Source organism: Orbicella faveolata, unplaced genomic scaffold (assembly GCF_042242905.1).
Source record: "Orbicella faveolata isolate gen_17 unplaced genomic scaffold, um_ofav_v1 contig_5, whole genome shotgun sequence".
Taxonomy (NCBI): domain Eukaryota; kingdom Metazoa; phylum Cnidaria; class Anthozoa; order Scleractinia; family Merulinidae; genus Orbicella; species Orbicella faveolata.
In genome coordinates, this window is record NW_028301580.1 from 872,983 (window position 1) to 899,084 (window position 26,102).

The window sequence follows — 26,102 nt, forward strand, 5'->3', positions numbered from 1 at the left end:
ATGAAAATACAATAAAATTTAATCATTAGATTTAATTAGTGAAAATTCTATATATGCATATCCAAGTTTATATACTATTCATTACAATTTTTGCTCGCGATACAGCCAATAAACGCTTAGAAATGTTACTGATACAATACAATGTACAATACATTTATTACACTGAGAACATGAATTCTTAATCTGTATGTGATCTTCACGTTTTTCTTTGAAGAAAAACACGGTCCGAATTAACTTTCATTACGGACCGAGAAGACGAGGTTTCTAAAAAGTATTTATGTCTCGACGATATTTCCCAGTGAGAAATATCGTCCGCGCGACGAGGTCCCTAAACCTACCTCTCGGCTATACGTCACAGAAATTAATTGGCCATAAAGACCTGGAAGAAAACCTACGGGAGCTGAGCAAACAAAAATAGAGATTACAAGCCATGCAGTAATGGTTCTGTAATGAAACCCCGCTAAACGGACGTCCGCTCACATTAGGAATAATTGACCTCACATTACTGCCGACACTAATTCTCAGTGCACTGTATATTATCATTTGCAGGGGTTAAATGTTAATGATGTTATTACCTACACAGTAGTATAATAACGTGACATGTTTAACAACTGTTTTTATTTCCTGCTGTGTTCGACTTTGGCAAAACTACATGCGAGACACATGATATATTGGAATGAGAGTAAGATTTCCAGTTTAGTTTGAGATCAAGTTCCACAGATATAATTAAAGATTGTTCTGTTGCTTTTAATTGCGTGGACGGTTTAAAAGGAAGCGTTTCATTGGAAAAATCCAAGATTGAATATTTAAATCCAAAAACCGGATTTTTGCGTTTCTTTACTAAACAGGTTAATCCAAAATCACTCGGATCATGGTGCATCAAAGGAACTGAACAATCCACTCTGGACTAGAATACTGATGTACCATGACCCCTGTGATCTTGGATTAATAATCTGTTTACTAAAGTAACACAAAATCCGTGTTGGGATTTAGGAATCAAATATTGGTTTTCTTAAAGTAACGCACCATTAGTCTTTGCATCGATTAGGCATGAGTTTGTAATGTTTAATTTACTATCCTGAAAGTACTGGAATTTTCAAAATGACCCGACCGTACGATGACGTAGAACGCTCAAGACGATGTTCAAAACGTTTCTCGCGCAAAGTCCGATAGGATGTGTTTCGTCAATTTATATGGGCTAAACGTTTTTTACTAGTTCTTGCTTACTTTTTTTTCTCGGAAAGTGTGTCATTAAAGGCTGTAACTGACCTCAATGTTCGTCTGGACGAGAGAGATTGCTCCCTGGCTATAGGCGTGAGTCAACACAAGATAGAGGTCTTCGAACCAAAGGCGTGACAATTACGTCGGCGAGTTTAGACGTGAGAGCTGGCGGGTATATGTATGTGATCTGTGAACGAACCAGCCGTCATGTGTTTGACAGTAAACAAAAAAGAATTGAATTGAACAATGTTTGAGCTCTTGACTAATATCATGCTGATTACGCATGATACAATAACTGAATGTACCGCATATGGTCTTTCAAATTCAGCACAAAGTAACCAATCCTTATTATAGTTTAGAACTAAACTCGTGTTAAGAGGAAACGTGTTTCAACGGAGCCCCTATTCCACGTTGAATCTGTGCTGAATCTGTGCTGAAATCACTGCATCTGCTGTGTCTTGTCTAGACAAAAGTAACCAATCCAATCGCTTTGTGCCAGATTAAAACAAGCCGAAGGAGAACATATAAATACAGGGAATTCTCTCTCCTCTTACAATCGATTTTGATAACTTTGAAGGCAAGTTAGTCTCTAACACGGGTACACTGAGCTAACAGAAATGCAAGACATCTTCTCTCTCTCCCTTGTCGCCGTTTTTCTTTTCCTCTTGACATGAACGCACTCGAAGGAACAGCAGTCGAACGATTCGACTTCTACATGTAAGGTAGGTAAGGTCAAAGTGATTTCGTTACAAACTGAGGTTTGTTCGAAGTAAGAACGTACTTTTTTCAACGGGAACTTACACTAGATGAGATACACCGATATAGATAGTACTATAGATATACTCAGATGTACTTTCTTTTGGTCAATTCTGTATTCCCACTTCACGTGATCCGTACATAATAATTTTAAGTATTTGACTTGCGTTTTGATCTTAACAACATCGATTCTTATGAACTAATCGCAAAACACGTACAGAAGACGAACTTTCTGGAATGGATTGGTACTGGTCATTCTGTACCGCTCACTTTAGCACTGAAAAATGCATTTTCTCTTCCCCATTCAGCTGCTTTTAAGCCATATGTCAAGGCCTTTCAGTTCAAAATATTGAACTCTATACTCTACACGAATTCAAATTGCAGAAAATTGGGTACATTGCAGATAATCTGTTTCTTCTGCAAACGTGAATCAAAAACAATAAATAATGGCGGAATAAAGAACTTCCAAATTTACGAGGTTTTAAATCTAAAGTCAAATGAGACTGAGAAATACATCTGTACAAAAAATAATAATTTAAATATCTTTATGAAGAAACGAGCAATATAAATACCAGAAGTATTGAACAACTTAGAACATGCGAGGCTCAAAAAGGTGGTACTTTGCTATGTAGACTTGTGTGTAGGTGTGTGCGTGTGTGAGCAGTAAGGTGTGTTATAACGAAAGTTCTGTTAATTATGTTAAGTAAAGTATTGTACTGAAAGTCATGTAAATAGTTATGTATATTGCAACTAAAAAAATAAATAAATAAAAAATTGAAAAAAAAAGACAAAAAAAGGTTCTTCCGAACATTTTTTTTAAATGTCTTTTTAATTTACGCGAATTACTCTTTATATTCCAATTTTGAATGTTTCACTTTATAACAAATCTGTATCCGTCGAAGCAGTTATAGACTGGCTGTCGAAACCCATATTTTTTCATAAATTTTACTAGAAGACGCTTTGTTTTATTTTATCATGAAATTGAAAGTTTCATTTATGCACGTTACTAACTCGGCCCACATAAAGAAATCAGAATGATATGTATATAAAAAAGCCCGCAAATGTTAGTATTGTAGGGCGAAAGAAATGGTCTCATTGTATCGCAAGGTAACTAATTGTACCGTGACTGTATCATTTGACTCTGCTACAGCTCATAAATCGTAGTTAAAAAAAAAAAAAAAAATCAGCTAAGTTCGAAATAAAATCACAAACAGCTCTTCAAGTTGTTCAGTCTTGGAGTAAGGCTGTTCCATCCGCATTGCGCTTAAGATCAAAGAATTTCTCTTTTAGTGATTTCTTCAAAGGGCCGCTACTTTCGGGTGGACACCTATTTTTTAGGGAACGTTACTTTCGGGGTTTAACAGTAACGTTACTTTCGGGGATGGGGAGGGGGTGGGTATAACTTTCGAAATTCTAGGGTAAATTACACGCTGTAGAAACCTAATTATAGAGTTCTCTTCTCCTTGCTAATCTTCTAAGCAAAAGTGTGGCCATTCTGACACTCTGGATCCTCTCTTTAGCATTCACCTACTACGTGTGGGATGCCCGGAATGTCTGGGACTAATGGCATACCGGGAATTCCAGGAGTCCCAGGCTCTCCGGGTAGAGATGGTATCAAGGGGGCGAAGGGGAACATGGGAACGAAAGGTAAAGCTGGAAAAACTGGAGCAACCGGCAGGAAAGGAGAGGCCTGTTACGATGACCCTACTCAACGCGTCAACTGGAAACAATGCGTGTGGAAAGCGCAGTCAGACATAGACAGTGGTAATATCAAGGTGGGGAGAATAGAATTCAAACCTAGAGAAGACAAATATCATGTTTCCACCATTGTAGTTAGTCACGCAGTATTGTTTAAGATCTACAGCTCCACTCTGTGTTTAATCACGAATCATGCCTATCAGAATGGAATATTTTAGACTTTTAGTTTTTAGAGTACCTTCCACCCCTAGGTGATTGGAGGCCTCCTCTTAAAATATTACTTTAATATATTATCATCGCTATTTATTATAATGTAACTAAAGCATAGAGGTTTACTTTTTTGGAAAGGAATTCTATACCCAGCTTGGAAATTAGGGTTGTGCAAATTTAACGGGCACCAAAAACGGTTTTTTTTTTTTTTTTTAAAAAAAGGTGAAAATAACTCATTTACCTTTAAAAAATGCGTGGTTACCCCTACATTTTATGTTATGAAAATGAAGTGGCAAGTGATTAGTTTCTGGTTGTGAGGAGAGTTTATTAAGACTGTATTTTAGCTAAACCCAAGGAAAACTTAGCTTTCAGAGACGCTAAAAGCGCTGTGCGACGATTTTGTAGTTAAACACTTACCAAAAACAGTTTTTATGTTACCATTTACCATGAAGTTTAAAGATCTTTATGAATGTGATTGTTTTTCTGCGTGTAAAGGCAAATCCTGAGAAAATCTGTTAAGAAATATCTTTTCCTTGTTGTTCAGCAAAAACGATGACGTCAGGATTTTGTTGAGATTCAAGGTCTATTCAAGGCCTATGCATGGCTGCCCCCAGTTTTCTTTGTGGATTCCAATAGCCCTTGCTAAGATCTATTTTGTTTTCCATATGGTCCTTATCTTGTATTAAGTAGGTACAGTCCTTAATTGACGTGATCTTGCTGATGATAACAGTGCCCCTTGTAAGAAATAGATACTAGAACGAGAAGAAAAAGTTTAAGGCCATTTACGTCCAGATGTAAAATTCTATGGCGGGTTGAAGGTTTTAAAAATTAAAGGCCTTTGGAAAAAATTCTGGATTGTATCTGGCACACAAATCCTTTGAATTTATCAACTTTCAAACTGACACAAATTTCACACTTGAATATAGGGGGTCTTAAAACTGGAAATCGCACAAATGGAAATAGATTTGTCTAAGCAAGCAACCGCGGACGATGATCCTGCTGCTATACGTTGAGTCAATAGTGATCTAATCGGCTTTACATAGAAAATGAGTGTACTATATTTCGGCTTGCCAACCAGCCTTCTTCGGGTACAATGAGAATTTTACATTGGGAGGGGTCTTTATGTACTATGTAGCGGAGGTTTTTAGTGTCACAGGTCATGTTAGATTTTACGGGACGCGTTTCCCCGTTAGAAAGTAAGGTATATGTGGTTAGTCCGTGAGAAATGTAGGGACAGGTAGCGCAGTTTTTGCCACAACGGGAAGAACCGGAAGGAAGTTGGGAATCACGTAGGTTGGGGGAGAGTCTGAGCGTCTGTTGTAGCCTTCAGGTACAATGTAGTGTGCCTCTTGTTGTCAACCTAATAACTGCCTTATACTTACTCATTTGCAGGAATGTGTATTCGAGAAGCGACATGGTAATACAGCTCTGAAAGTGTCGTACCAAGGAACCCTTTCTCTGGAGGGTGATAAGTTTAATGGACATGAGTGTGGCGGACCTATGCCGATCGATGCAGCTATATACCAAGACTGGATCCACGAGTCTCGCTCTGATACTCGCTATCCTCGTTCCTTTGAAGGCTACTGCGAGAATCTTGGAGCGGGTAGAATAACTATTGAGTTCTGGGTTGGAGAAGTCAGTGGGTGTACCCCGGGTAACGCCATCACAGGATGGGGATCAGTGTCCCGGATCTTGGTAGAAGAAGTACCGCCATCCCAGTGAAAATTTTCTGTAAGAAAGTGTAAGAAGGGATGTGATGAGGCGGAGTTCGAGCTGGACATGATAAATTACGATGCACCGAGTTACATAGTAGTATATCTAACCCAGTAATATCAATAACTTGAATAGAGATCAATGGACGACTGTCTGACTGACTGAGAGACCGACTGACTTAAGGACTGACTGACTTACTAAATGACTGACTGAGTGAATGAAATGAAATGAAATGAATCAATAGATAACTTCATGAATGAATCATTTTATTGAATTACTCAAAAGAGAGTGAAAAAGAAATGAAAAGGAAATATTGGTTTATGTTGACTGATTGACTAAGTGGCTAGTAAATGAATGAACAAAACGTTATGGGCACTTGGAATTATTAGAATTATTACGATAAAGTTCTATACAATAAAAGTGTACTCAGTCTGTCAAATGAATAGAAGTGCATGACAAGATGAAAGGGTAAAACAAAGCAACCACGAATGAATGTGGTCAGCCCTAGATGTCAAAACCCCCTTGAAACAACAAACACGAATTATCGGACAGAGAAACGACAGCAATACAGTAATAATTAGATAGTAAAAATCGTATTCCGGCATTTGGAAAAATCAAAATTAATAAAAACCTAGGTGAATTGCGAGTTCACTCTTGAACATAAGTAGGCAAACCACCTGCTTTCAAGTGCTTTCACAAGTGAAAGTGGTAGGTCGTTCCATGATGACTTAATTATCCTGGTAGAGAATGAGTGATTATAAGCGTTAAACTTCTCTCCTTTAACATAAATCTTATAAGAAAGATTTGCTCTTGTTGGTTTGTGTTTCGTAAATCGAAAAAGACGTTAAAATTGAGATGACTGATACCGAAAATTATTTTGATCACACTCGATTAGTGATGAATGTTCTCAACAGGTCGAAAACTTTGCCCAACTAATAACTCCACGGATTGTTTCCAACTGGTAAAATTCCTCTACCCAAGGCCATCGAAGGGCAAATACCCAATTATAAATAATCCCTTGTAATACTACCATGACATAAAGTAAAACCATCAGAAATCTTGACAGTTTTCTATAATTTTGTGCCAATTTCAGAATATCAAATACGCAACTCTAATAAAGTACTGAAAAAACAACATTTGGAGATTTACTTGAAGAAACTCAATACGACCGTCGCATGATTTATTATTAGAAATCTTGGCAGTTTACGATAATTTTGTGCTAATTCAGGATATCTTTTAGCATTGCATTCCATACAGGTTAAATGACCATATACGGCTTAAATACTTTCTGATTAAAAGGTAGAAAACCAAGTTTAATCTAAAGTGACCAATCAGTGTAAACTGAAACAGAAGATTTGAGTTTAACGTGTGTCAAATGAACTCTTACACCGCGCTTTGTCAGTATAACTATGCGTTGAAAGCATTGCATCTGATCTGTCACGTACAGCTCAAAGTGGCCAATCTTTTCTGCGTTCCAGATCTGTGGAATGAAGTTCCTGTTTGAGGAGACGAGCTAACGGGAAGCGATAAAAGAAAGTCCTCGTCATTGTCCAAAGATCAGTTTTAGAGTGAAGTGTCCGTAAAGCAAGTTTGTCCACATTAATCACGACCAATTGAGCTGAACATGCAGGGAGCCCGTTTCTCTTTCATCCTTATGGGTATTTTCTTGCCGTCCCCGTCATTGACGGACGCCAACAAACTGCAGTCAAATACTTCGATATCCAAATGTGAGGTAGTGCGAAATTTCGTTTTAGAACAATTAAGTTGTTAGCGAGTATTGAGCAGGGCCAACCAAAGGATCGATTCTGTAAATTATCAGTACATGTACTGAAGGTCTTTAATCCCTCCAATTTTCTTAGAACTGTCACTTCAAACTTTCATGATATGAATGCCTATTGTTTTCGGATTGATAAATATTTTGTTTTGAGTACCGACAAAAAGTCAACTATGGTTTTTGTAAAGGCAACCAGACCTTTCTTTCAAGAATGCAATTTGCTTGTATGGCGTCATGTCACGTGGTAATTACGTCACCTTATCTAAACAGCCGCCGTCTTATAAACAAAACTATCAAAAATGTAAAATAATAATAATAATAATGCATGAAAATTAAAGAATTGGTTCATGCTTAGCGTGCGTATATCCAGTTATGGATGCATGCGGGAAGTTTGGAGAGCACGAAAGAAGCGTAAGAGTTGTTCGAGGCGACAGCCGAGAACAGCTCTAGCTTCTTGAGTGCTCTCCAAACTTCCCAAGTGCATCCACAACTCGATATACGCAGAGCTAAAAGCATGAACCAATTGTTTTATAATATAGCGACAACAACTTGGACGCTAAAACATGTTTTAATTGTGATTGACTATAAACTCTCACAATGCACGGCGAAGGAAAACAAAGGATCCTATTGCCTGGTTAAAAACACGCCACAATCAGTTGAGAAACAGTTGAACGAAAAGGCTTCTTCTGGTTCCTAAAATTGTCAATGAAAACTTCCTTTCTTCGAATTAATGAAAATGTAGGCAAACAAAGTCAAAATACACAACTTTTGGCTCGAGGTCAGTAGTGTTTGGATTGTTTAGAATGATGTTCACATTGCTGCACCGCGCGGCTAAACTCGACGGAAATTGTGCAGCTAAAACTGAACTTGCACACGTCATGTTATTTGCGCACAGCCGTGCGTAAAGAGAGATTTTGACCATGATGGCTCAATAGGCCTAGAAGTAGGTAGGACCAGCGCGCGCGCAATGTTATAAATAGGTTTTGTTCATGAAAACAAGAAATTCCAAATTTGGAAATACATGCCTGCCATGTGAGCGTGGTTGCAATGGAGACATCACGTTAAGAGAACGATGATGCGACGTGCTAATAGTTTGCAAATGAATTTCAGGCGAAGACAAGCTTAGCATGTTTTACTCATATATTCAGTGTAAAAGTTATGGACGGTTAAATGTGGCGCTGGTACTTTTCCGTACCACTGGTCTGTAAAGGTTTAAAAATTAACTTCTTGAGCTACCTGGTGAAGCAAGACCGTATATGCAGCTCATTAACAATGGGTTTTTTTTGTTTTGTGTCAGCCGGATCCTCATTCTGGAATGCCAGGAATGCCCGGCGTGCCAGGAATACCGGGAACTCCGGGTGTTCCGGGTAGAGATGGCCTCAAAGGAGAGAAGGGCAGCATCGGAAAGCGGGGATCACAAGGTGCTATAGGAATTCCAGGGAAAATTGGTCTACAGGGTCCTGAAGAATCCAAAGGGAGATAGAAGAAAAAGTAAATTCAGGTATCCCTGGGAACATTGGCCCAAGGGTTTAAAAGGATCCAAAGGCGAAAATGGAACGATGGGAACAAAAGGAAGTACGGGTATTCCTGGGAACATCGGCCCAAGGGGCTTTAAAAGATCCAAAGGAGAGGGAGGTTCGATAGGAACAAAAGGAAGTAAGGGTAGCCCTGGAAACATTGGCCCCAGGGGCTCAAAAGGGTCCAAGGGAGAAAATGGAATTGGAAGAAAGGGAGAGAAAGGGAACGTAGCAAACATGGACCCAAGACAGAGAGCTAATTGGAAACAGTGCCCATGGCGAGACGCAACTCACACGGATGACGGTAAAATAAAGGTCGGTAACAGCTTAGTTTCTATTAATTTTTTTAGGTAAAGTCATTTCAGAGAATATTGCTCTTCTTAGGTCTTTGATCTTCTCCAACGTTGTGCAGGCTGAGAAATCTTGGTTAAAACTCATTTCCGGTGCTTAAAATTTAAAGCAGTCAGATTTTTTTCATAGCTATCGCCATTGTTCAAGTAAAAACAAGAAAAATTATAGTCGCTTGGGTGTTTGGAAATACAGTCGAACCTCTGGTTGCGACCACCTCTCGTAAGGGACCAACTCTCCTCAGCGACCAGTTTTCCAAATTTAATAGTATGTACTTTACGACTGTACTTGTTTGTCTTCTTTTAGGTTTAGGCTCGACTGGAAGCATACTTTAAAAAAAATCATGGCATTGACAGTGTTTTTGTTTTGTGCTTTATTAGCTATATTACACTATGTACAATTCTTATAAGTATACTTTTTTCCGTCCCGGAATGGTCCTGAGACCCTAAATATGTTTTACAGTAATCAAAATAAATTTTTGTTTCTTTTAAACGATGAAAATTAATTGTTAACTTATTAAACTAATGGTAATTAATTTGTAGGACTTCTGTTAGCAATAAGGAAAATAAATTAACCTTTGGGCCTAATAAAAAGCCAAAAATTATATTAACCCCATTGCGACCCCCCTAAGGCCTTTTAAAACAAATGTTTTACAGTGATCAAAATAAATTTTTAACTTTTGTAAACAAGGACTTTTAATGCAATGGTAATTAATCTCTAAGATTTTTGTTAACTGTTGGAGGTACTTCCTTATATGGGCTATATAGATAGGTGCGGCCCCAAAGAGAATAGTTTTCAACCGGTTTAGTCACAAATTGGGTATGATTTTTGCACTTATAATAGTAAATTAACGATGCACTTTATTAACTCGTTGTCAACGTGAATCGTCTTAATATTTTATATAATAAGGTAGTCTTAATTTGGGTACGTTTTTTTAGAAGAAGATACTTTTTCATCATTATCCTGATAAGGCTATCAACAAAAGCCCTTCATAAATTATGTTCAGGGCAACTGCGCCAGCCGCAACGGTCATTAATAGGGAATCGAATTTTTGGTCAGGTCAGCAGGATAGGGTAGGAAATATCGCAGATTTTTGTCATAAATATGGTAAGGGTTTTGGCAAGGGAGCCGCACATCCCCGCCGAATTTTTTCTGCAAGTACCTCCCACCCACCCGGGGGGCCCAACCTTGGGAAAGCATATGAAGAGGTCAAAGCAGTGAAGCTAACAACCAACTAAATTGCCACTGATTGGCCTAGAAACCTCACGGGAACCAAAGAAACACACACCTAAAGCAAGGCAGGTTTATCTTTATTCATACTTACTATTTTTCAGGCTTAAGAATACGACCGGTTTTTCCATAAAAATCCTTAATATTTCGACTGTTGCGTAGCCTGAGTACTAGTGTATGAAGTACAAGGGACGCTCATTTGCAAGCTTGGGCCACCTGTACGTCATGCTCATTATTTCTTTTAAACTGTCTTTCGTATTTGATATATTATATCAAACACTGGAGACAGTTGCTTTTTTAAATTTCAAAAAAAAAAAAAAAAAAAAAACATTTCGCAAAGATATATTACACTGCGCGTAATATTTCTAACTCTCTTTTCGGTGATGAAAGTGTCTCTCGTATTTGATCATGATAATTTATATTTTAAAATAATTATATACCCCGTTAAGGCAGCTTTTCACTACCAGATAAGTATATATATACCACCAAGAGAATACCACTTACTGACCGAGGTAGAGCGTTGTACTGTAAGTTACTTACTTAGTTTTTCTCCATCGATTTATGGCCCAAGCGCGAAGCCCTCGGGCAATAAATCGATGGGGAAAAATCAGGATCCGTAACTTACAGTAAGGACCGAGAAAACGAGGTGAGTAGAGTATTTATTACATCTCTACTGTGTGTCTGACGGGTTCGACAACGATTTCTATTCACGCTGAAGGGCTTCAAATTTCTGACGTACCTCCAAAGCAAAACGTGTCAATTTGAAATCGTCAAGTGACTCTTAAGTCATTAGCAGGTTTTTCTACACAATTTCAGAAGTAAAAGAAAGTTTGCAAAACAGTTGAGAACACCTGACGATAAATCACGAAACATTTTGGCAACAAAATCAGCTTAAAATTTTAGCGGGCCGTACAGTAGATTACGGCCCGCTAAACCAATCACAGCGCGCTTTCTAACTGATAGATATAATAGATAAGCGTAAGTAACATGGGCAGACGCAGCAAGGGGCTGTGAAGTTCAGGAATTATCCTAACAAAAGACATTAATTATGTTGATCAACATTTGACTGTGTCTCAGTATGTTGTTCCTGCTTCTGCTTATGCGGCAGTAAAAACCAGCCTTTATACAAACGGACAGACAGGACTTAGCCACGAGATGGTGAAAAACAACAACTTGTTTTCTAACTTAAACCCCATGACGAGCTTTGAGCAGCTAAATGTTGGTTGTTATAGGATTAATGTTGAACCTACTTATACGGTTTACAGTTTTAATTTTAATCTGTAGTTATTCATGTTTTTCTTTTTTGGCTACAGCTTTTCTGCATTTTTTTTTTTTCACATTTTCTTTTCTGTTTTAGGATTGCTTTTTTAATAAGCTGTACGACAATACGGCCCTCAAAGTCTCCTACCAGGGAAACATTCGAATATACTCTGATACTGCTTGCAACAGATGGTATTTTAAGTTTAACGGCAATGAATATAGTGGTCCCTTGCCGATTGAATCATTGCTTTACACTGACTGGAGTGGAGGGATTCCAAATATCCACCGGCATCATTCCTTTGAAGGTTACTGTGAGAACCTTCCACGCGGCACGATTAGCGTTCAACTCTGGTTGGGCAAGTGCTCTGGGTACACACTGGGTAACGCTTACACAGGATGGAATTCAGTGTCTCGGATAATGGTCGAAGAGCACCGCCATCCCAGTAGCCAGAATTTTTTTAAAAAAAGCGAGTTTAACTTAATTTTACATCTAATAGTTGCTTTTTGTTGTTTGATTCAGTACCGTAATTCTTAGCCCTAGTTCTTTTTCTTTTCTTTTCTTTTTTTTTTTTTGACCAACAACAACAAAAAGAGACTACTTTTACCTTCAATTGAAACACAGGAAGCCATACGTTACTTAGCAGGCAAATGAGTCTACGATTAAAGTGATTTTGAACTTTGAACTGTTTCTTTAAAATTGTGACTTGTTGTGGCGTACTGGCGAATTGCCATCACATGAAATGATGTTAAAATATTGTGAATAAGCAGCAGTCTTCCGATGAAACTAAAATAATGCAAAGAATTAACATGGACCCAAGACAACGAACTAACTGGAAGCAATGCGCATGGCGAGGATCAACGAGTACAGACAACGGGAAAATAAAGTTGGCTTGCAATCCACCGTAGGAAAAAAGATGGCGGCTGTACATTTTACCACAATACCTTGCGAACCTAACACAGCCTATGAGGCACAAAAAAAGCCAAATTTTCACAGTATTTGTCCCTGTAATAAGGACATTGTGTAACCTAGGTTTGAAGAGTTTATATTTTTTCGGTACATTTTTATGAACGTTGTTAAGGTTTTCGTTCGCTGAGAACTATGTGTAAATGTACCAGTCGCCATCTTTTTTCCTACGGAGGATTGCGCTTTGTGGAGGCGCGGTGGCCTCATGGTTAGTGCGCGCGTCTCCGGATCGAGCCGTCCTGATTGGAGCCCGGGACATTTTATTGTGTATTTGGGCAAGACACTTTCCCCTCAAAGTGCCTCTTTCCAACCAGGTGTATAACCTGGTAGTCCCGAACTTGATGTTGGGGGTGCCCCTGCGATGGACTAGCATCCCATCTAGGGGGGAGTAGAAATACTCCTAGTCGCTTCATGCTACGGAAACCGGGATAAGCTCCGGCTTGGTGGGCCACTTGGCTTGTATGCAGACTTTACCTCTAAGCCTTACAATTGCGTTTCACATGGTTCCCCTTTTTTTCTTTTATTTATTACTTGCATGCCACGTCACTTTTGTTCCGTAAGCAGCACATGAGGGCATGCTGCTCTTAGACTCATTTTACCATAGCCCACTGACCGACTTTCAGCTAGGTAAACGCACATTTAGAGTACCGGCATCTCACTTACGCGGCTCAACTCAAACAAGTGAGACTAGGTTACGCAGTAGGCAATTTAATTTAAACTTTTTCCTTCTGGTCCTACAATTAACTTTAATATCAAATAACGACTTAAAACTGCAGAAGAACTGGAAAGTAAAAAACAAAAAGAAATACAAGTCAAAATTAAAACGGGCATGGATAGGCAAAATCGGAGAATATTAAAAGGAATTGCGTTAGGATAAGCTAAAAGACAACGGCAAAAATCTGTTCAAGTCAAGCATCAATTTGTATGAAAGTGGTATTTGCAATGCTCCGAAATGAGCTGTGAAATAAATACCACAACTCTCAAATGGGTTGTTTCCTGCCAATTAATTCAAGGACAAGTTAATAGCAAATTGTAAATAGCGCGCTATAAACTTATACGTTGACATTAGATGATGCCATGAGAAATCTTGCCAAGGCACAGTAGCCACTTTCAAAATTGAAACAAGCAGCGAAAAACTGACATAAATGATTATCCTTACCACTAAATTAAATTCACTTGGAATAAGTTGTTCTCTCTTCAGTACACTTGCAAAGTTTCCTTCGCGCAAGTTATGCATGGGTACTGAATAAACCAAGTTTGGGGAAAATTCGTTTTTTCAGTTCTTCGTGACTTTTTAAAAATTTTGGGCCTGAAAACAATCGAAAATAAAAACCGCAAGAATTTCCAACAATTTCCATGTTTTTGAACCGAAATTACACGCCTTTAAAAACAAGAAGGGCCCTCTTGTTTGATCCATATTGTTTTTTTTTTTTCGGCGAGAATTCCAATTGAATATGTCGCCAAAAGAAAGATTTACTGAGCAGAGCTATATTTCGAGCTTACGGGAAAAAATTTCTGCGAAGTCCTCCATATCGAAAACTCATGAATGCCACTTACTTCGGTCTTAAATTCCCTTCGTTTATTAATATCTGTTAAGGTAATGTAATCGAAAGATTTCAGCCTGAAACCAACCAGAGGATTCTTTCAGTTAGGAAATCAACTTTCTTTTAGTGAAAATCTAGCCAATCAAATGATGTGTCTCTCGCTAGAGCCACCTTCTCCTCGTGCTAAGGCTCCGCCGGCTAAGAGGGACAAGCGGCTCTGGGGACTAGAATACGGTAATTTTGTACAAAGACTCTATCAATCCCTTTTTGTCGCGGGTGGACTCCAAGGGAAAATCCTCGTTCTTAGATACTCTCTTAATCATTTCTAGAGCAAAAATGGTAAAACATTTGCCTATAGTCGTAGGGTAGTTAAAGAATTGTAAATGACTTAAATCGGACCGATAAGTTGTATCCAAAGTTGCTTACCGTCATAGGTTTAGCTGAAAAGTGAAACTGAAGATTAGAATTCATACCTTTCTCACCTAAGCTCTGATGCGACGCTGATTCTATCGCTGAAAACGCTGATGGTTGTCGAGCTTAACATAACACAGGATGAGCTTGCAGTGGGTATTGCTCGTTCGGTGCGATGTAGTAACCTTATTCATTGCTAGCCTGCATTGTTTTTTTTTTGTTTTTTTTGTTCACTTCCGGATCAGTCGGTGTCTTGCCGCATACACATTTTTGTCTAGGTTTCACTTTTAGTCTAAGCCAGCTAAAACACATATGAGGCGACTTTAAAAAAAAAAAAAAAAAAATTAATGATAATGATACCACATGCGGTTATCCATAATATAGATGGAGTTATTGATTACCAGTTACCCGGCTACAGTAGTAGCAATGTTACTGCGCTTAATCTCTCTGGTAAAATAACATGATCTGAATGGCTGACAGTTTTAAATGTCAGAGTATATATAGAAGTAAGGGCTTTTATTTCCATATTTTCTTTAGCTTCTCATAATTGAAATACTTTCACAGAATAGGCGGACGCGTACGGAACGACAAGCCTGGTCCAAAGTTACTGAATGTCATGAGTTTAGCTGTAAAATGAAAATGAAGATTAGAATTGAAACGTGTTTCAGCTAAGCTCTCATGCCACGTTGATTCTACTGCTAACGTGCGCACTGCGCGTGAGCCGAAGGTAACTAATCGTTTGGTTTCAGATTGGAATGAAGCTCCTGTTTTGCGGAATCGAGCTGAAAGGGCAAGGCACGATCGTTAATTCTACTGCTAATGTGCGCACTGCACGTGAGCCGAAGGTAAACAATCGTTTCGTTTCAGATTGGAATGAAGTTCCTGTTTTGCGGAATCGAGCTGAAAGAACGGGAATATACATAATAAATAACATCTCCTTGCCTCTTCCAAAGTTCATTTTCTCAATGTTTTGAAGGCAAGCTAGTTCGTAAGAACCACATGCGACTGAACATGATGGATGTCTTCTCTTCATTGTTTATTGCTGTTTTCTTGTTGCCCTCGACAAGAACACACGCCAAGGAACTGAAGTCAAACGCTTCGACTTCTTCATGCAAGGTAGGTACGGGACTATTTCTTAAGGAACGCGTAATTTTCGACTTGAGGGTATTCAGTTACAACGTACGGCGAACAAGAAAAGCAAAGTGAAAATAAAGGAACAAGATTAAACAACAGAAACTTTTTTCATTAGTTAGCACAGAGCTTTATCAGTACAGCTTTAGCGTAATTCCCAGAGCAACCGATTATGAACATTTTACGGCTTATAGAAACATTTCCTTTTTGACTTCAACAGCCATGTCCTCCTTCTGGAATACCAGGAATGCCGGGAATGCCCGGAACAAATGGCGCCCCAGGAATACCGGGCGCTCCGGGCGCCCCGGGTGCTCCGGGTAGGGATGGCCTCAAAGGAGAGAAGGGCACCATCGGAAAGCGGGGTTCACAAGGTGCTATAGAAATCCCAGGGAAAATTGGACCACGGGGCCCTGACGGATCCAAGGGGGAGATGGGAGAAAAAGGAGAAAATGGTACGATGGGAACAAAGGGAAGTAAGGGTATCCCTGGGGATGTTGGCCCCAGGGGCTTAAAAGGATCCAAAGGAGACAATGGCATCGGAACAAAGGGAGAGAAAGGAGATACACCAAACATAGACCCAAGACAGAGAGCTAATTGGAAGCAATGCGCATGGCGAGGAGAAACAAATAATGACAACAGTAAAATAAAGGTAAGTCATCGTATTAAGATCTACTAAACGCCTCGGCTTAAAACTTGCGGTCTATGAGGAAGTAAATTCCAATGATCCCATTACTGGGCATATTGCTCTTTTTGAACCCTTTTCATCGTTGTGTAGGCCGGTAAGAAGTTTGGTAAACGTAATAAATGTTTATATCTGTACTACATGATCGCTGGCACTGAAAAGTAAAATCATGTCCGACTGTACTGAAAACTTAAACCAAGTCAAATGTTGGAACTGGAAGTAATGATACACAAACAGATGGAAACGCTCCCCGAGATGACGAAAAGTAACTTGTCTTCTTCTGCACTGCAAATACCAAAATGGAAGTTCTCATTTTTTAGACTTGTTGAATGATATGATTTATCCATCGATTGATCGATTAATTGATATATTGATTGACTGATTTCCGTGATTGATTGATTGGCTGATTGATAATTATTTGATTGATTGGTTGATTGATTGACTGACTGACTGACTGACTGGTTGATTGATTGATTGATTGATTGGTTGGTTGATTGGTATTTAGTTGGTTGGTTAATTGATTGATTGTACCCTACCTATGTAGATAGACTACGAGTAGTCCCTCATTCGCTTAGTCCATCGTGCTTGACGCGAAAGAAAACCGCGTGAAAAAACAAATGGCCACGCGAAATCCTGGGGGCGAGGAACTACCGACAAAGCCAAAGAGTTTGACCTTTCTTGGCCGACGGAGTTTTTCCATGTAAATTTCTGCTTCTCTTAACCGTATCCAATAGGATTCTTCGTCTTGACGTCTTTTCATTACCGCTTAACCCCGGGAAATGTTTCGAAGAAATCGCTCTACAAGTTCGCTACTGCCAAAGACGTTGTGAGAATTAAAGAAGGCGAAATGGGCATCTCGCATCTCGCAACACGTTTTGCCGCGATTTGACTTAGGTTAATTTTTTGATCTCAAAAAAAGAGGTTAGTAAGCATATTGAAAACAAGATAAGCTTACATTACACGTTAATCTCACTAATACATGTACATTGTTCAAACTCATTACAAGTAACTCAGCATCCGATCTAATTTACTATGTTTCTAGCGTGTGCAATGATTCACTGACAACAAACATTTGGATGTCAGGCGTTACGAGCTCGGATGTCAGCAAATCCTGAAATTTCTCCGACATTCATCGCTCCGGAGATACGCACCTCGAACCTTTCGCTCAGAAATGGTTGTCATCCAACCCGGGGGATACTCCCAGAAAAATCGGGTGGGGGTGTGCGGCCCCCTTCCCAAAACCCTTACTCTATTTATGACCAAAATCTGCGATATTCCCGACCCTATTTATGACTTGTCCAAAAATTTGAAACCCTGTTTATGACCTGACCCTTAAATCAAAATCCTGTTTCAGACCTGCGTTACAATTCGTTCCCTAGTGCAGACCAATGTTAAATTACTGTAAACATAATCTGTGAAAGGCTTTTGTTTATTTTCTTTACGTTAATGATGAAAAAGTGGCTTTTTCTTAAAAACATACCCATATCAAGGCTAGAATGCAAAAACCAAACCCTATTTATGGGCAAAATGGCCAAAATAAGCTAAAATCGATACCCTATCTATGACCAAAACAGCTGAAAAACCATACTCCTCCCCCCCCCCCCCCCCAGTCATACATTTAGGCTCGATTACCAGATTCGAGAGAGCAGCAGGAATCGAGCCTATCATGCATTTTGTATCGTGCAGCAAAGTCAAGCACCGTCAGGTCACTGACTTGTTCTGCGGTTGTTGCGCGGCGAAATCACTAACCCACTCGCATTCTGGTTGGAAGCGAAAACCTTCGAAAGCACCTGATAAATAGGATTAGGTTTACACTAGAGAAAATTGTTACGAATTCGTGACGAATCCGGAACGTTTTAATACCTGATTGGTTTCGCAGTTTACACACAAGTGGAGGAATCCGACATAAAAGTTCCCCGGTTTGGTCGTGTCTCCGTAGATTTTGAATCCGGAATTTAAAGTAGGAACTTTGAATCTGGAGAGTTTTGTCGTGTAAGCGATTTTCTCGACGATTTTCTCTCGAATACGAATATTTTCAGCCTGTGATCTTTTGAGTTTACAGTGGAACTAAAATGGCGGATCTAGTAATGTAGTCGTAGTCACATTTATGGCGGTCGCTGGTTGCCTCATTCATTATTATGGTCTCGTTGACGTCCTCCACACTTTATCAGCGATGACGACGATGGCACGCGATCGAAAACCTCGACGGTTCTGGATAAGACCAGAACAAGTGACTGGTGAGACAACATGATGAATAACAATAGCGAGGTCAGCGAGTGGAAAGGAAACTTCAGACTGTCTCAAGCTATCCCTAGCCTTCTTTTTGGAGATATTTTGTTTCTCGTTGTGGAGACAACAAACAGCTTGTTAACCATTCCATCATGAATGTTCCCTGAGTTGTCGTCGTTTGTTAGTGGTCAGGAATCAGATAACCCTTCAATGAAACGCCCACGAATCCGAATACTATAAAATTAATGAATCCGGAAACATTTGCGAATTCGGAAACATCTCCTCTAATGTAGACCGAGTTTAACACTCTTTTCTAAGCCTGTTGGCAGAATCGCAACGACATCATGGCCTGCAAGATGCGATTCCAACACTTCGATTTGAAAGATTTCAATTCTCAGAGATCAAGACAAGCATTTTTTGCAGGATATCACACTCCTTTCGTGCCCTTAGGATTTCGCGCGGTAAGTTTATTCTCCCGGCTTTCTTTCGCGTGACGAACGACGGAGGAACTACAAGTACACAGTTTTTTTTAAATAAGGTTTTTTTTTCTTTTCTTTTCTTTCTTTTCTTTTCTTTTTTTTTTTTTTTTTTTTCAGCCGAGGCTGAATATTCTTGTTTTCCTACCGATTTTAGGATGAAAATATTCTAGTGAATATTCTGACTTCTGTTTTCGAGTTTATTTGGTGTGTGGATGTTGGAGCCAGCCTGCCGGCATTAAAGCCTGAAATGGGGCACATAACTTCTTTCAGAAATTTTATTAGCATCGAACATACGGCTAGTGCTTTTTTTTTTTTTTTTTTTTTTTTTTGCTTTTTTCCTAACTCTACCGTTTACAGAAACAAAGAATTTGATACGCTTCAGTTAAAAACATATCATTGCTTTGTATTTACACATTTTCAACATACAAAATCATATTCCTTTCAAATCACAGCCTCGGGTTTATTCTTAAAATATTCTTAATATTTCGCAATTTTCAGCGTCGCTCTTCTTATAAAATATATTCTTCTAAAAAAAAGAGTGTAGTCTACTATCTATGTGGTATTACAGCTTTTGCTTAAACCTCCCTAATTTATGCATGCAAGTATTCCTTTGTAAGCTGTATCAGTATCTAAACATCCTTGGTCACTTTTATTTTTCACTATTTCAGGAATGCTCTTTCAACAAGCTGCACGACAATACCGCTCTTAGAGTCTCCTACCAGGGAAACGTTCGAGTCTATTCAAATAACAAATGCAACAGATGGTATTTTAAGTTTAACGGCAATGAATGTAGTGGTCCCTTGCCGATCGACTCAGTCCTTTACACTAACTGGGCTGGAGGGATTTCTAATGTTCTCCGTAGTCATTTCTTTGAAGGTTATTGTGAGAACCTTGCACGGGGCACAGTCAGCGTTGAACTCTGGGTAGGCAGGTGTCCTGGTGCCTCACTGGGTAACGCTCACACAGGATGGAACTCAGTGTCCCGGATTGTAATTGAAGAAGTACCGCCATCCCAGTAGTGCTGTTTATATTCATAACCGGGAAAAAATAAGATTAAGCGGTGTTTGCGATCAACGTTAGAACTTGATAGAAATACAGTTGGATTTAATTACTAGATTTACTTGGTGAAAATTCCATATATGCACATCCAAGTTTATATTCTTTTCATTACATTTTTTTGCCAGCGATACAGCGGACAACCGCATAAAAATGTTACTGATATAATACAATGTAAAATACATTAATTGCGTAACATGAAGTTTTAATCTGTATGCGATCTTCACTTTTTTTTAAGAAAAGTTAATCTTGAGGTTGTGTGGTGGTTAAAGATATATTCCATAGGTACAGCTTTATTGAAAAAGAAAAAAAAAAATGAAATAGATTGAAGCTATACAGAGAGTTATGTGATTGTCTTTGCCCTTATTTTAGTTTTTATTTTTGCAAAATTGTTTATATTGTTATTACTTAACTGGACAGTGTCTCTTAAATAAATAAAATAAAATTTGTTTACTCGTATTTGGGGTTCATTTACAGAGCACGAAGTCAGTTCTTTGCACTAGTTTTTTTTCTTTAGTTTGCTATCGTTAACGAAAACACCGAATGATTTAGTCATCTTATTTGATCTCAATTATTCTTTAAACTTGTTTTGGCGTATTAAAATATTGTAATAAATAAAATATATTTACTCTCATTTCTCGTTCATTTACAAAGTACGAACTCAGTTCTTGGCGCCAGTTTGCTGTCGGTAACGAAAACACCGCATGATTAAATCATCTTATTTGCTGTCAATTGTTCTTTATACTTGTTTTCGCGTATTCAAATAGTTTATTTTCGAATTCTTCAATTTTTGACGCAGAAACTTCATATATACCTCTAAGAAAAGATCAAGGCTGGATTCCGTATGATCGCTATCGAGCTACAATCTCGGCCATTATTGGGATTACTACAAAAAAAAAAAAAAAAACTTACGGGATCGTTTAGATAAAACTCGTATCTCTTTCAGCGATCGTTGTCGCAACGATAGCTATAATCGCTGGCTGTGACCGTTTCAGTAGAGATCATAGGGAAGCCAGCCATTACCAACCGATATTCTTCCCTTCGATTTATGGACCAATTAAGCGCCAAGTCTGCAAGCCATAAGTCGAAGGAAGCAAAAAGAGGATTCATAACTTGCAGCACAAACCGAGAAAATGAAATGAGTCAGATATTTATTAAACCTCTAGTGTGTGTCAGGAGGTTTTGAGAAAAGAATCAAAGTCACGCCGAATGGTGCCAAATGATTGACATACGTCAAAACCAAAAGGAATCAATTGGAAATCGTTGCTAAGTCGTCAACTAAACTTGGTAATAAATTATGAAATATTCTAGTGACAAAAACAGCTTCACATTTCAACGCCCACTCAATTGACCAATCGCAGCGGACGTTGTAACTCACCAAATAACATGACGTCATTGATTGTCACCTCCATGAGAAACAAAAATATGCTTTCTTTTGCTGGGGAAAGGCGTGATTTTTCTCAGCTGAAGAAATCATTGTAATTCACGTTACTTAATTTATATGAGAAGTACTTAGAGGAATTTTGTTCTGATCTAAACGGCGAACGCACTACCGTTAATTTCACATTAGAGCCAAATAAAAAAAGCTCTGACAAGATTGGTTCTCCGGCTGGATGGTCTTAATAGTGAAGGAGATTTTCATCATAGCGATGCGTTGCCAAATACAAGACAGCAAATAAGCTTTCTGTATCCTTCCCGAAAGGACTACTAAGCTGACAAAGAAAATGTGTAGTAGATAAAAGTGTCAGTTTATCCTGTCTCATTCTAACAGAGGTCAAAATGCCTGTCTTTTCCGACAACAAGAACAAGGAAAATCACCTCTTACAATGATCATTTACCTCACAGAAACTTCACCTTTCAAATTTTTCAAATCAGTACTGTCTTGACACTCGGCTTCAGGATCATTTTTTTCGGGGGGGGGGGGGGCAACATGTTGGCGAGTAAAGGCTGGGATTAAAAAAAAAAATCCACAGTTCAAAAGCTGCTTGTTTATTTTGTGCCACATGCTAGTCTTAAGCATGATTTTAAAGGTGAAATGTCTATCGAGCTTTCAATTCTCAGCGTCCGTTTACTCCCGCGCAAAAGATTTTGATTTTGATAAAATTGTCAAAAACGCGCTCCTGATATGGGTCAATATCTTTTGAAGTTGTCGACCAACGCGCTGGAAATACGCATTCATTTATGTTTCTCATGTCACTTTTGTCAACATTAAATCGGAACCAATCAGATATAATTCTCCTTTTCACGGCGGACCAGACCAGCCATTTAACAATACCTATTATGTCTCGACGATATTTCCTCGTGATAAATCTCTCACGGGTCACGTGGTTCCTGGCCGTACCTCTCGGCTACGTCAAGGAAATGAATTAGGGTTAGGGTACGTTAGGCCTGGAAAGAAAGCCTACAGGGACTACGCAAGAAAATGTAGAGATCACAAGCCATGCTCAGGTTCAGTAGTCGAAGCCCGCTAAACGGACATCGGCTCACATTGCGAATGGTTGACCTCACTTTACCGCCGACACTAATTGTCAGTGTACTGTATATTATCATTTGCAGGTGTTAAATGTTAAAGATGGTGTTACCAATGCAGTAGTGTAGTAACGTGACATGTTTAACAACTGTTTTCATTTCCTACTGTGTTTGACTCTTGTAGACCTCGATGCGAGACACTTAACAGTGAGAATGAGTGTAAAGTTACCAGTTTAGTTTGAAATCAAGTCAAATTCCCATAACAAATTAAAGATTGTTCTGTTGCTTTTAATTGTGTGGCCGGTTTAAAAGGGTGCGTTTGTTTTGGAAAATCCAAGACTGAATTCTTATATCCAAAAACGGATTTTTGCGTTTCTTTACTGAACAAATTAACACACTCACTCGCATCATGACGCATCAAAGGAACAGAAGAATCCACTCTGGACTAGGATTCTTCAGTTCATTTGATGCACCATGATCCTAGTGTTCATGAATTAATATGTTTATCAAGGTGACGCAAAATCCGTGTTGGGATTTAGGAATCAAATCTTGGATGGATAAACCACGCGTCTGTAACGTTTATTCTGAGAGCACGCGATCGCGCTTAATAAGGAAACCGGATAATACAGACAGTTTTTCGTGTCCCTTTGCGTAGCATTGGTTCTCCGGCCTTAAATTTCTCAATTGCTTGCCAACTGCCTAAGATCTGTAATTAACAATTATTAACCGCGCGGCCATGGGCCGAGCGCGGTTCTAGGTTTACTCGTGGTTTATTTTATTTTTTTTGATTTTTTTTGTCGGTGACCAGACGCAGACCTCCGCTCGGCCAAACTTTGAGTCACGCAACGTGTGATGTTTTTCCGCCAGAAGCTGTTAAAACATAAACACACGAACAATTTTACGGATATTGTTTTCTTTTTTGTGGGTAAAATATATTTTCTTTCCGCTTTATCAAAGCGTTGGATTTAAAGGGAATAATAAATACACTGAAAAAAGGTATTACGTCAGCCATGGAATGCGCTGACGTTGCAGCTTTCACTTTCGCTACGTGACAAGTAAGATCGTGTTTACTTTGCAAGTTTATTTCGGCAGAAGCGACGGTCATTAATTTATTTGTAATTTTGCGAGTATTTCTTGCGGTTTTAGACAAATGAAGTAAATCCTTTGACTGTTTCATCGCAGCGAGTTCATAGATCGGAAAGAAAATTAAATGTTTGGAAGCCAAGCAAAGAACGTGTCAGAACGTGCAAAGATTACGTCATTGATAGGGAAATAACCACCGTACTAAAGATAGCCGTAGATAACGCAATTCTTGAATTATGTGACTCGTGTGACTTCTTTGCTAACCCTTAACTCAAGGGAAAAAGACAATTAAATTTAATCGTGACTTTAAAGAAAGCGGTTTGTAATAGTGTTCGTATCTTCATGCCCATACATATCCCGAAGAAACTTCCAGATTAAGACTATTACGTCATCGGAGATGTCACAACGGCTACGACTGATGGTGCGATAATAGAGTTTATGTTGATCAAGTGCTGTGATGTCTACAGTAATCAGTGAATCATCAAAGATTGCTTTGGAATATGCACTGCGTTGCGACTGTAGTACTAAGAAAACAGTTAAATTTTAAAAGCGCGGTTATAAGATCTAACAGATCTTCTTGTTCGATGAGCGCGCGTTTGATATGAGATGGTCAAGAACACAATTCCGCGCGGTCAAGTGAGCTACATGTAAGCTCTTGTATCACATTTAGTCTGTGCTGAAAGTACTGCAATCGAAGCCCTCAACAACGTTTTCCGAGACCAAGGCGAGGGACTTTCCTGGAAGTACTGGAAATTTCAAAGACGACCCCACCGTGCGTTGACTTCGGAAGATTCTCGACGACGTTGGAAATGCCGAATGTTTCCCGGGCAAAAAATCCGGATAGGATGAGTTTCGTCAAAATAATGTTGTCGTCAGTAATTTAGTGGAAAGTTTGAAGAATTGAAGGAGGTAACGATGGGTCTGGTTTACATTTTTTTTTTGTTAAGTGTGTCATCAAAGCTTTTATAAACACCTCAATTTTTTTGTCTAGACAAGAGCGATTGGTGCCTAGGCGTGAGTGAGCACAAGATCAAAGTTTTAGACGCTAAGGGTTGAGAGTCACGTTTTAGACGCGAGAGCTGGCAGGTATATGCATGTGATCTGTGAATTTCAATCCCAAGGAACCAGCCGTCATGTGTTTGACAGTAAACTAAAAAAAAAAAAACGTTTGGATTGAAGAGTGTTTCATCAATTAGCTAATATCACGCTGATCACGTATGATTCTGTAACCGAATGTACCGCATGTGATCTGTCAAATTTAGCACAAAGTAACCAATCGTTATCAGAACTGAACACGTGTTAAGAGGTAACGTGTCTCAACGGAGCTCCTATTCGACGCTGAATCTGTGGTGAAATCGCTGCCACGTTGTGGCTGTTGTGCCACGTTAAGCCAAAAGTAACAAATCCTATTGCTTCGTGACAGATTAAAACGTGTAGGAGCTAAAGGAAAACATATATATACAGGGAATTCTCTCTCCTCCTCTAATCGTTTTTGATAACTTTGAAGGCAACTAAGGTCGTCACGCATGAGTACTAAGGCAGCAGAAATGCGAGAAATCTTCTGTTTCTCCCTTTGGCATTGTTTTTCTCTTGCTCTTCAAACGCACGCACTCATAAGAATCGCAGTCGAACGACTCGACTTTTGAATGTAAGACAGAAGGTAATGTCGTTACAAGCTGAGGTGTCGTTCAGAAAACATGCTCTCTTTAACGGGAATTTAAACTAAGCTCAGATGTACATCTATTTGGTTAACTCTGTAATCAATTCCACGTGCAGGCCCGTAGCCAGCTACAGGCAAACCCAGGCACTTGCCTCAGTCATTGTTTTCGTTTTTGTTGTTTATAGTCATCATAAACACCCTTAATACCGAGGAAGATAATTTAACCACGACAGGAGCCCATGACCACGAACATTCCCTCAGGTATTATTTTTCTCTGGCTTCGACCCTGACGTGGTCCATTAATTCATAATTATATTTATAAACCGTTACGTGTGTTTAAACTTATGAAATAATTTAAAACCATTCTGTCAGGGCATGTACGGGGCTGTGCCATTCAAGAATTATTGAAATCTTGTGCAAGTGGTCAGCCCTGACGGATAGTCGAAATTAACTATCATAAATCACCGGAAATTAAGATACATGATATAGTGAACTAAACAAATTGCAAAATAAACAATTAAACTTTTAGGGTCAAGAACACAATCCCGCGCAGTCAAGTGAGCTACGTGTAAGCTCTTATATCACCACAAGTCTGTGTTGAAAGTACCTCAGTCAAAACCCTCACAACGTTCTACGAGTTCAAGACTTTTATCCTAGTAGTACTGGA

The 26,102-nt window shown here is 39.0% G+C and overlaps 2 protein-coding genes across 2 annotated transcripts; both read left to right on the forward strand.

Annotated features, from left to right (window-relative positions):
- Positions 1–1,904: 1,904 nt before the first annotated feature.
- LOC149095664 (uncharacterized) lies at positions 1,905–12,262 on the forward strand (the record flags this gene model as incomplete). Its single annotated transcript, XM_089281852.1, has 4 exons — positions 1,905–1,943; positions 8,670–8,838; positions 8,891–9,204; positions 11,825–12,262. Coding segments are annotated over 4 exons (960 nt in total), but the record flags the coding sequence as incomplete, so codon positions are not given.
- Positions 12,263–15,615: 3,353 nt separating this feature from the next.
- Positions 15,616–20,682, forward strand: LOC149095665 (uncharacterized). Its single transcript, XM_089281834.1, has 3 exons — positions 15,616–15,762; positions 15,998–16,426; positions 19,836–20,682. The coding sequence occupies exons 1-3, from the start codon at positions 15,646–15,648 to the stop codon at positions 20,184–20,186; spliced, it is 897 nt and encodes a 298-aa protein (XP_089137960.1). The 5' UTR covers positions 15,616–15,645; the 3' UTR covers positions 20,187–20,682.
- Positions 20,683–26,102: the final 5,420 nt, after the last annotated feature.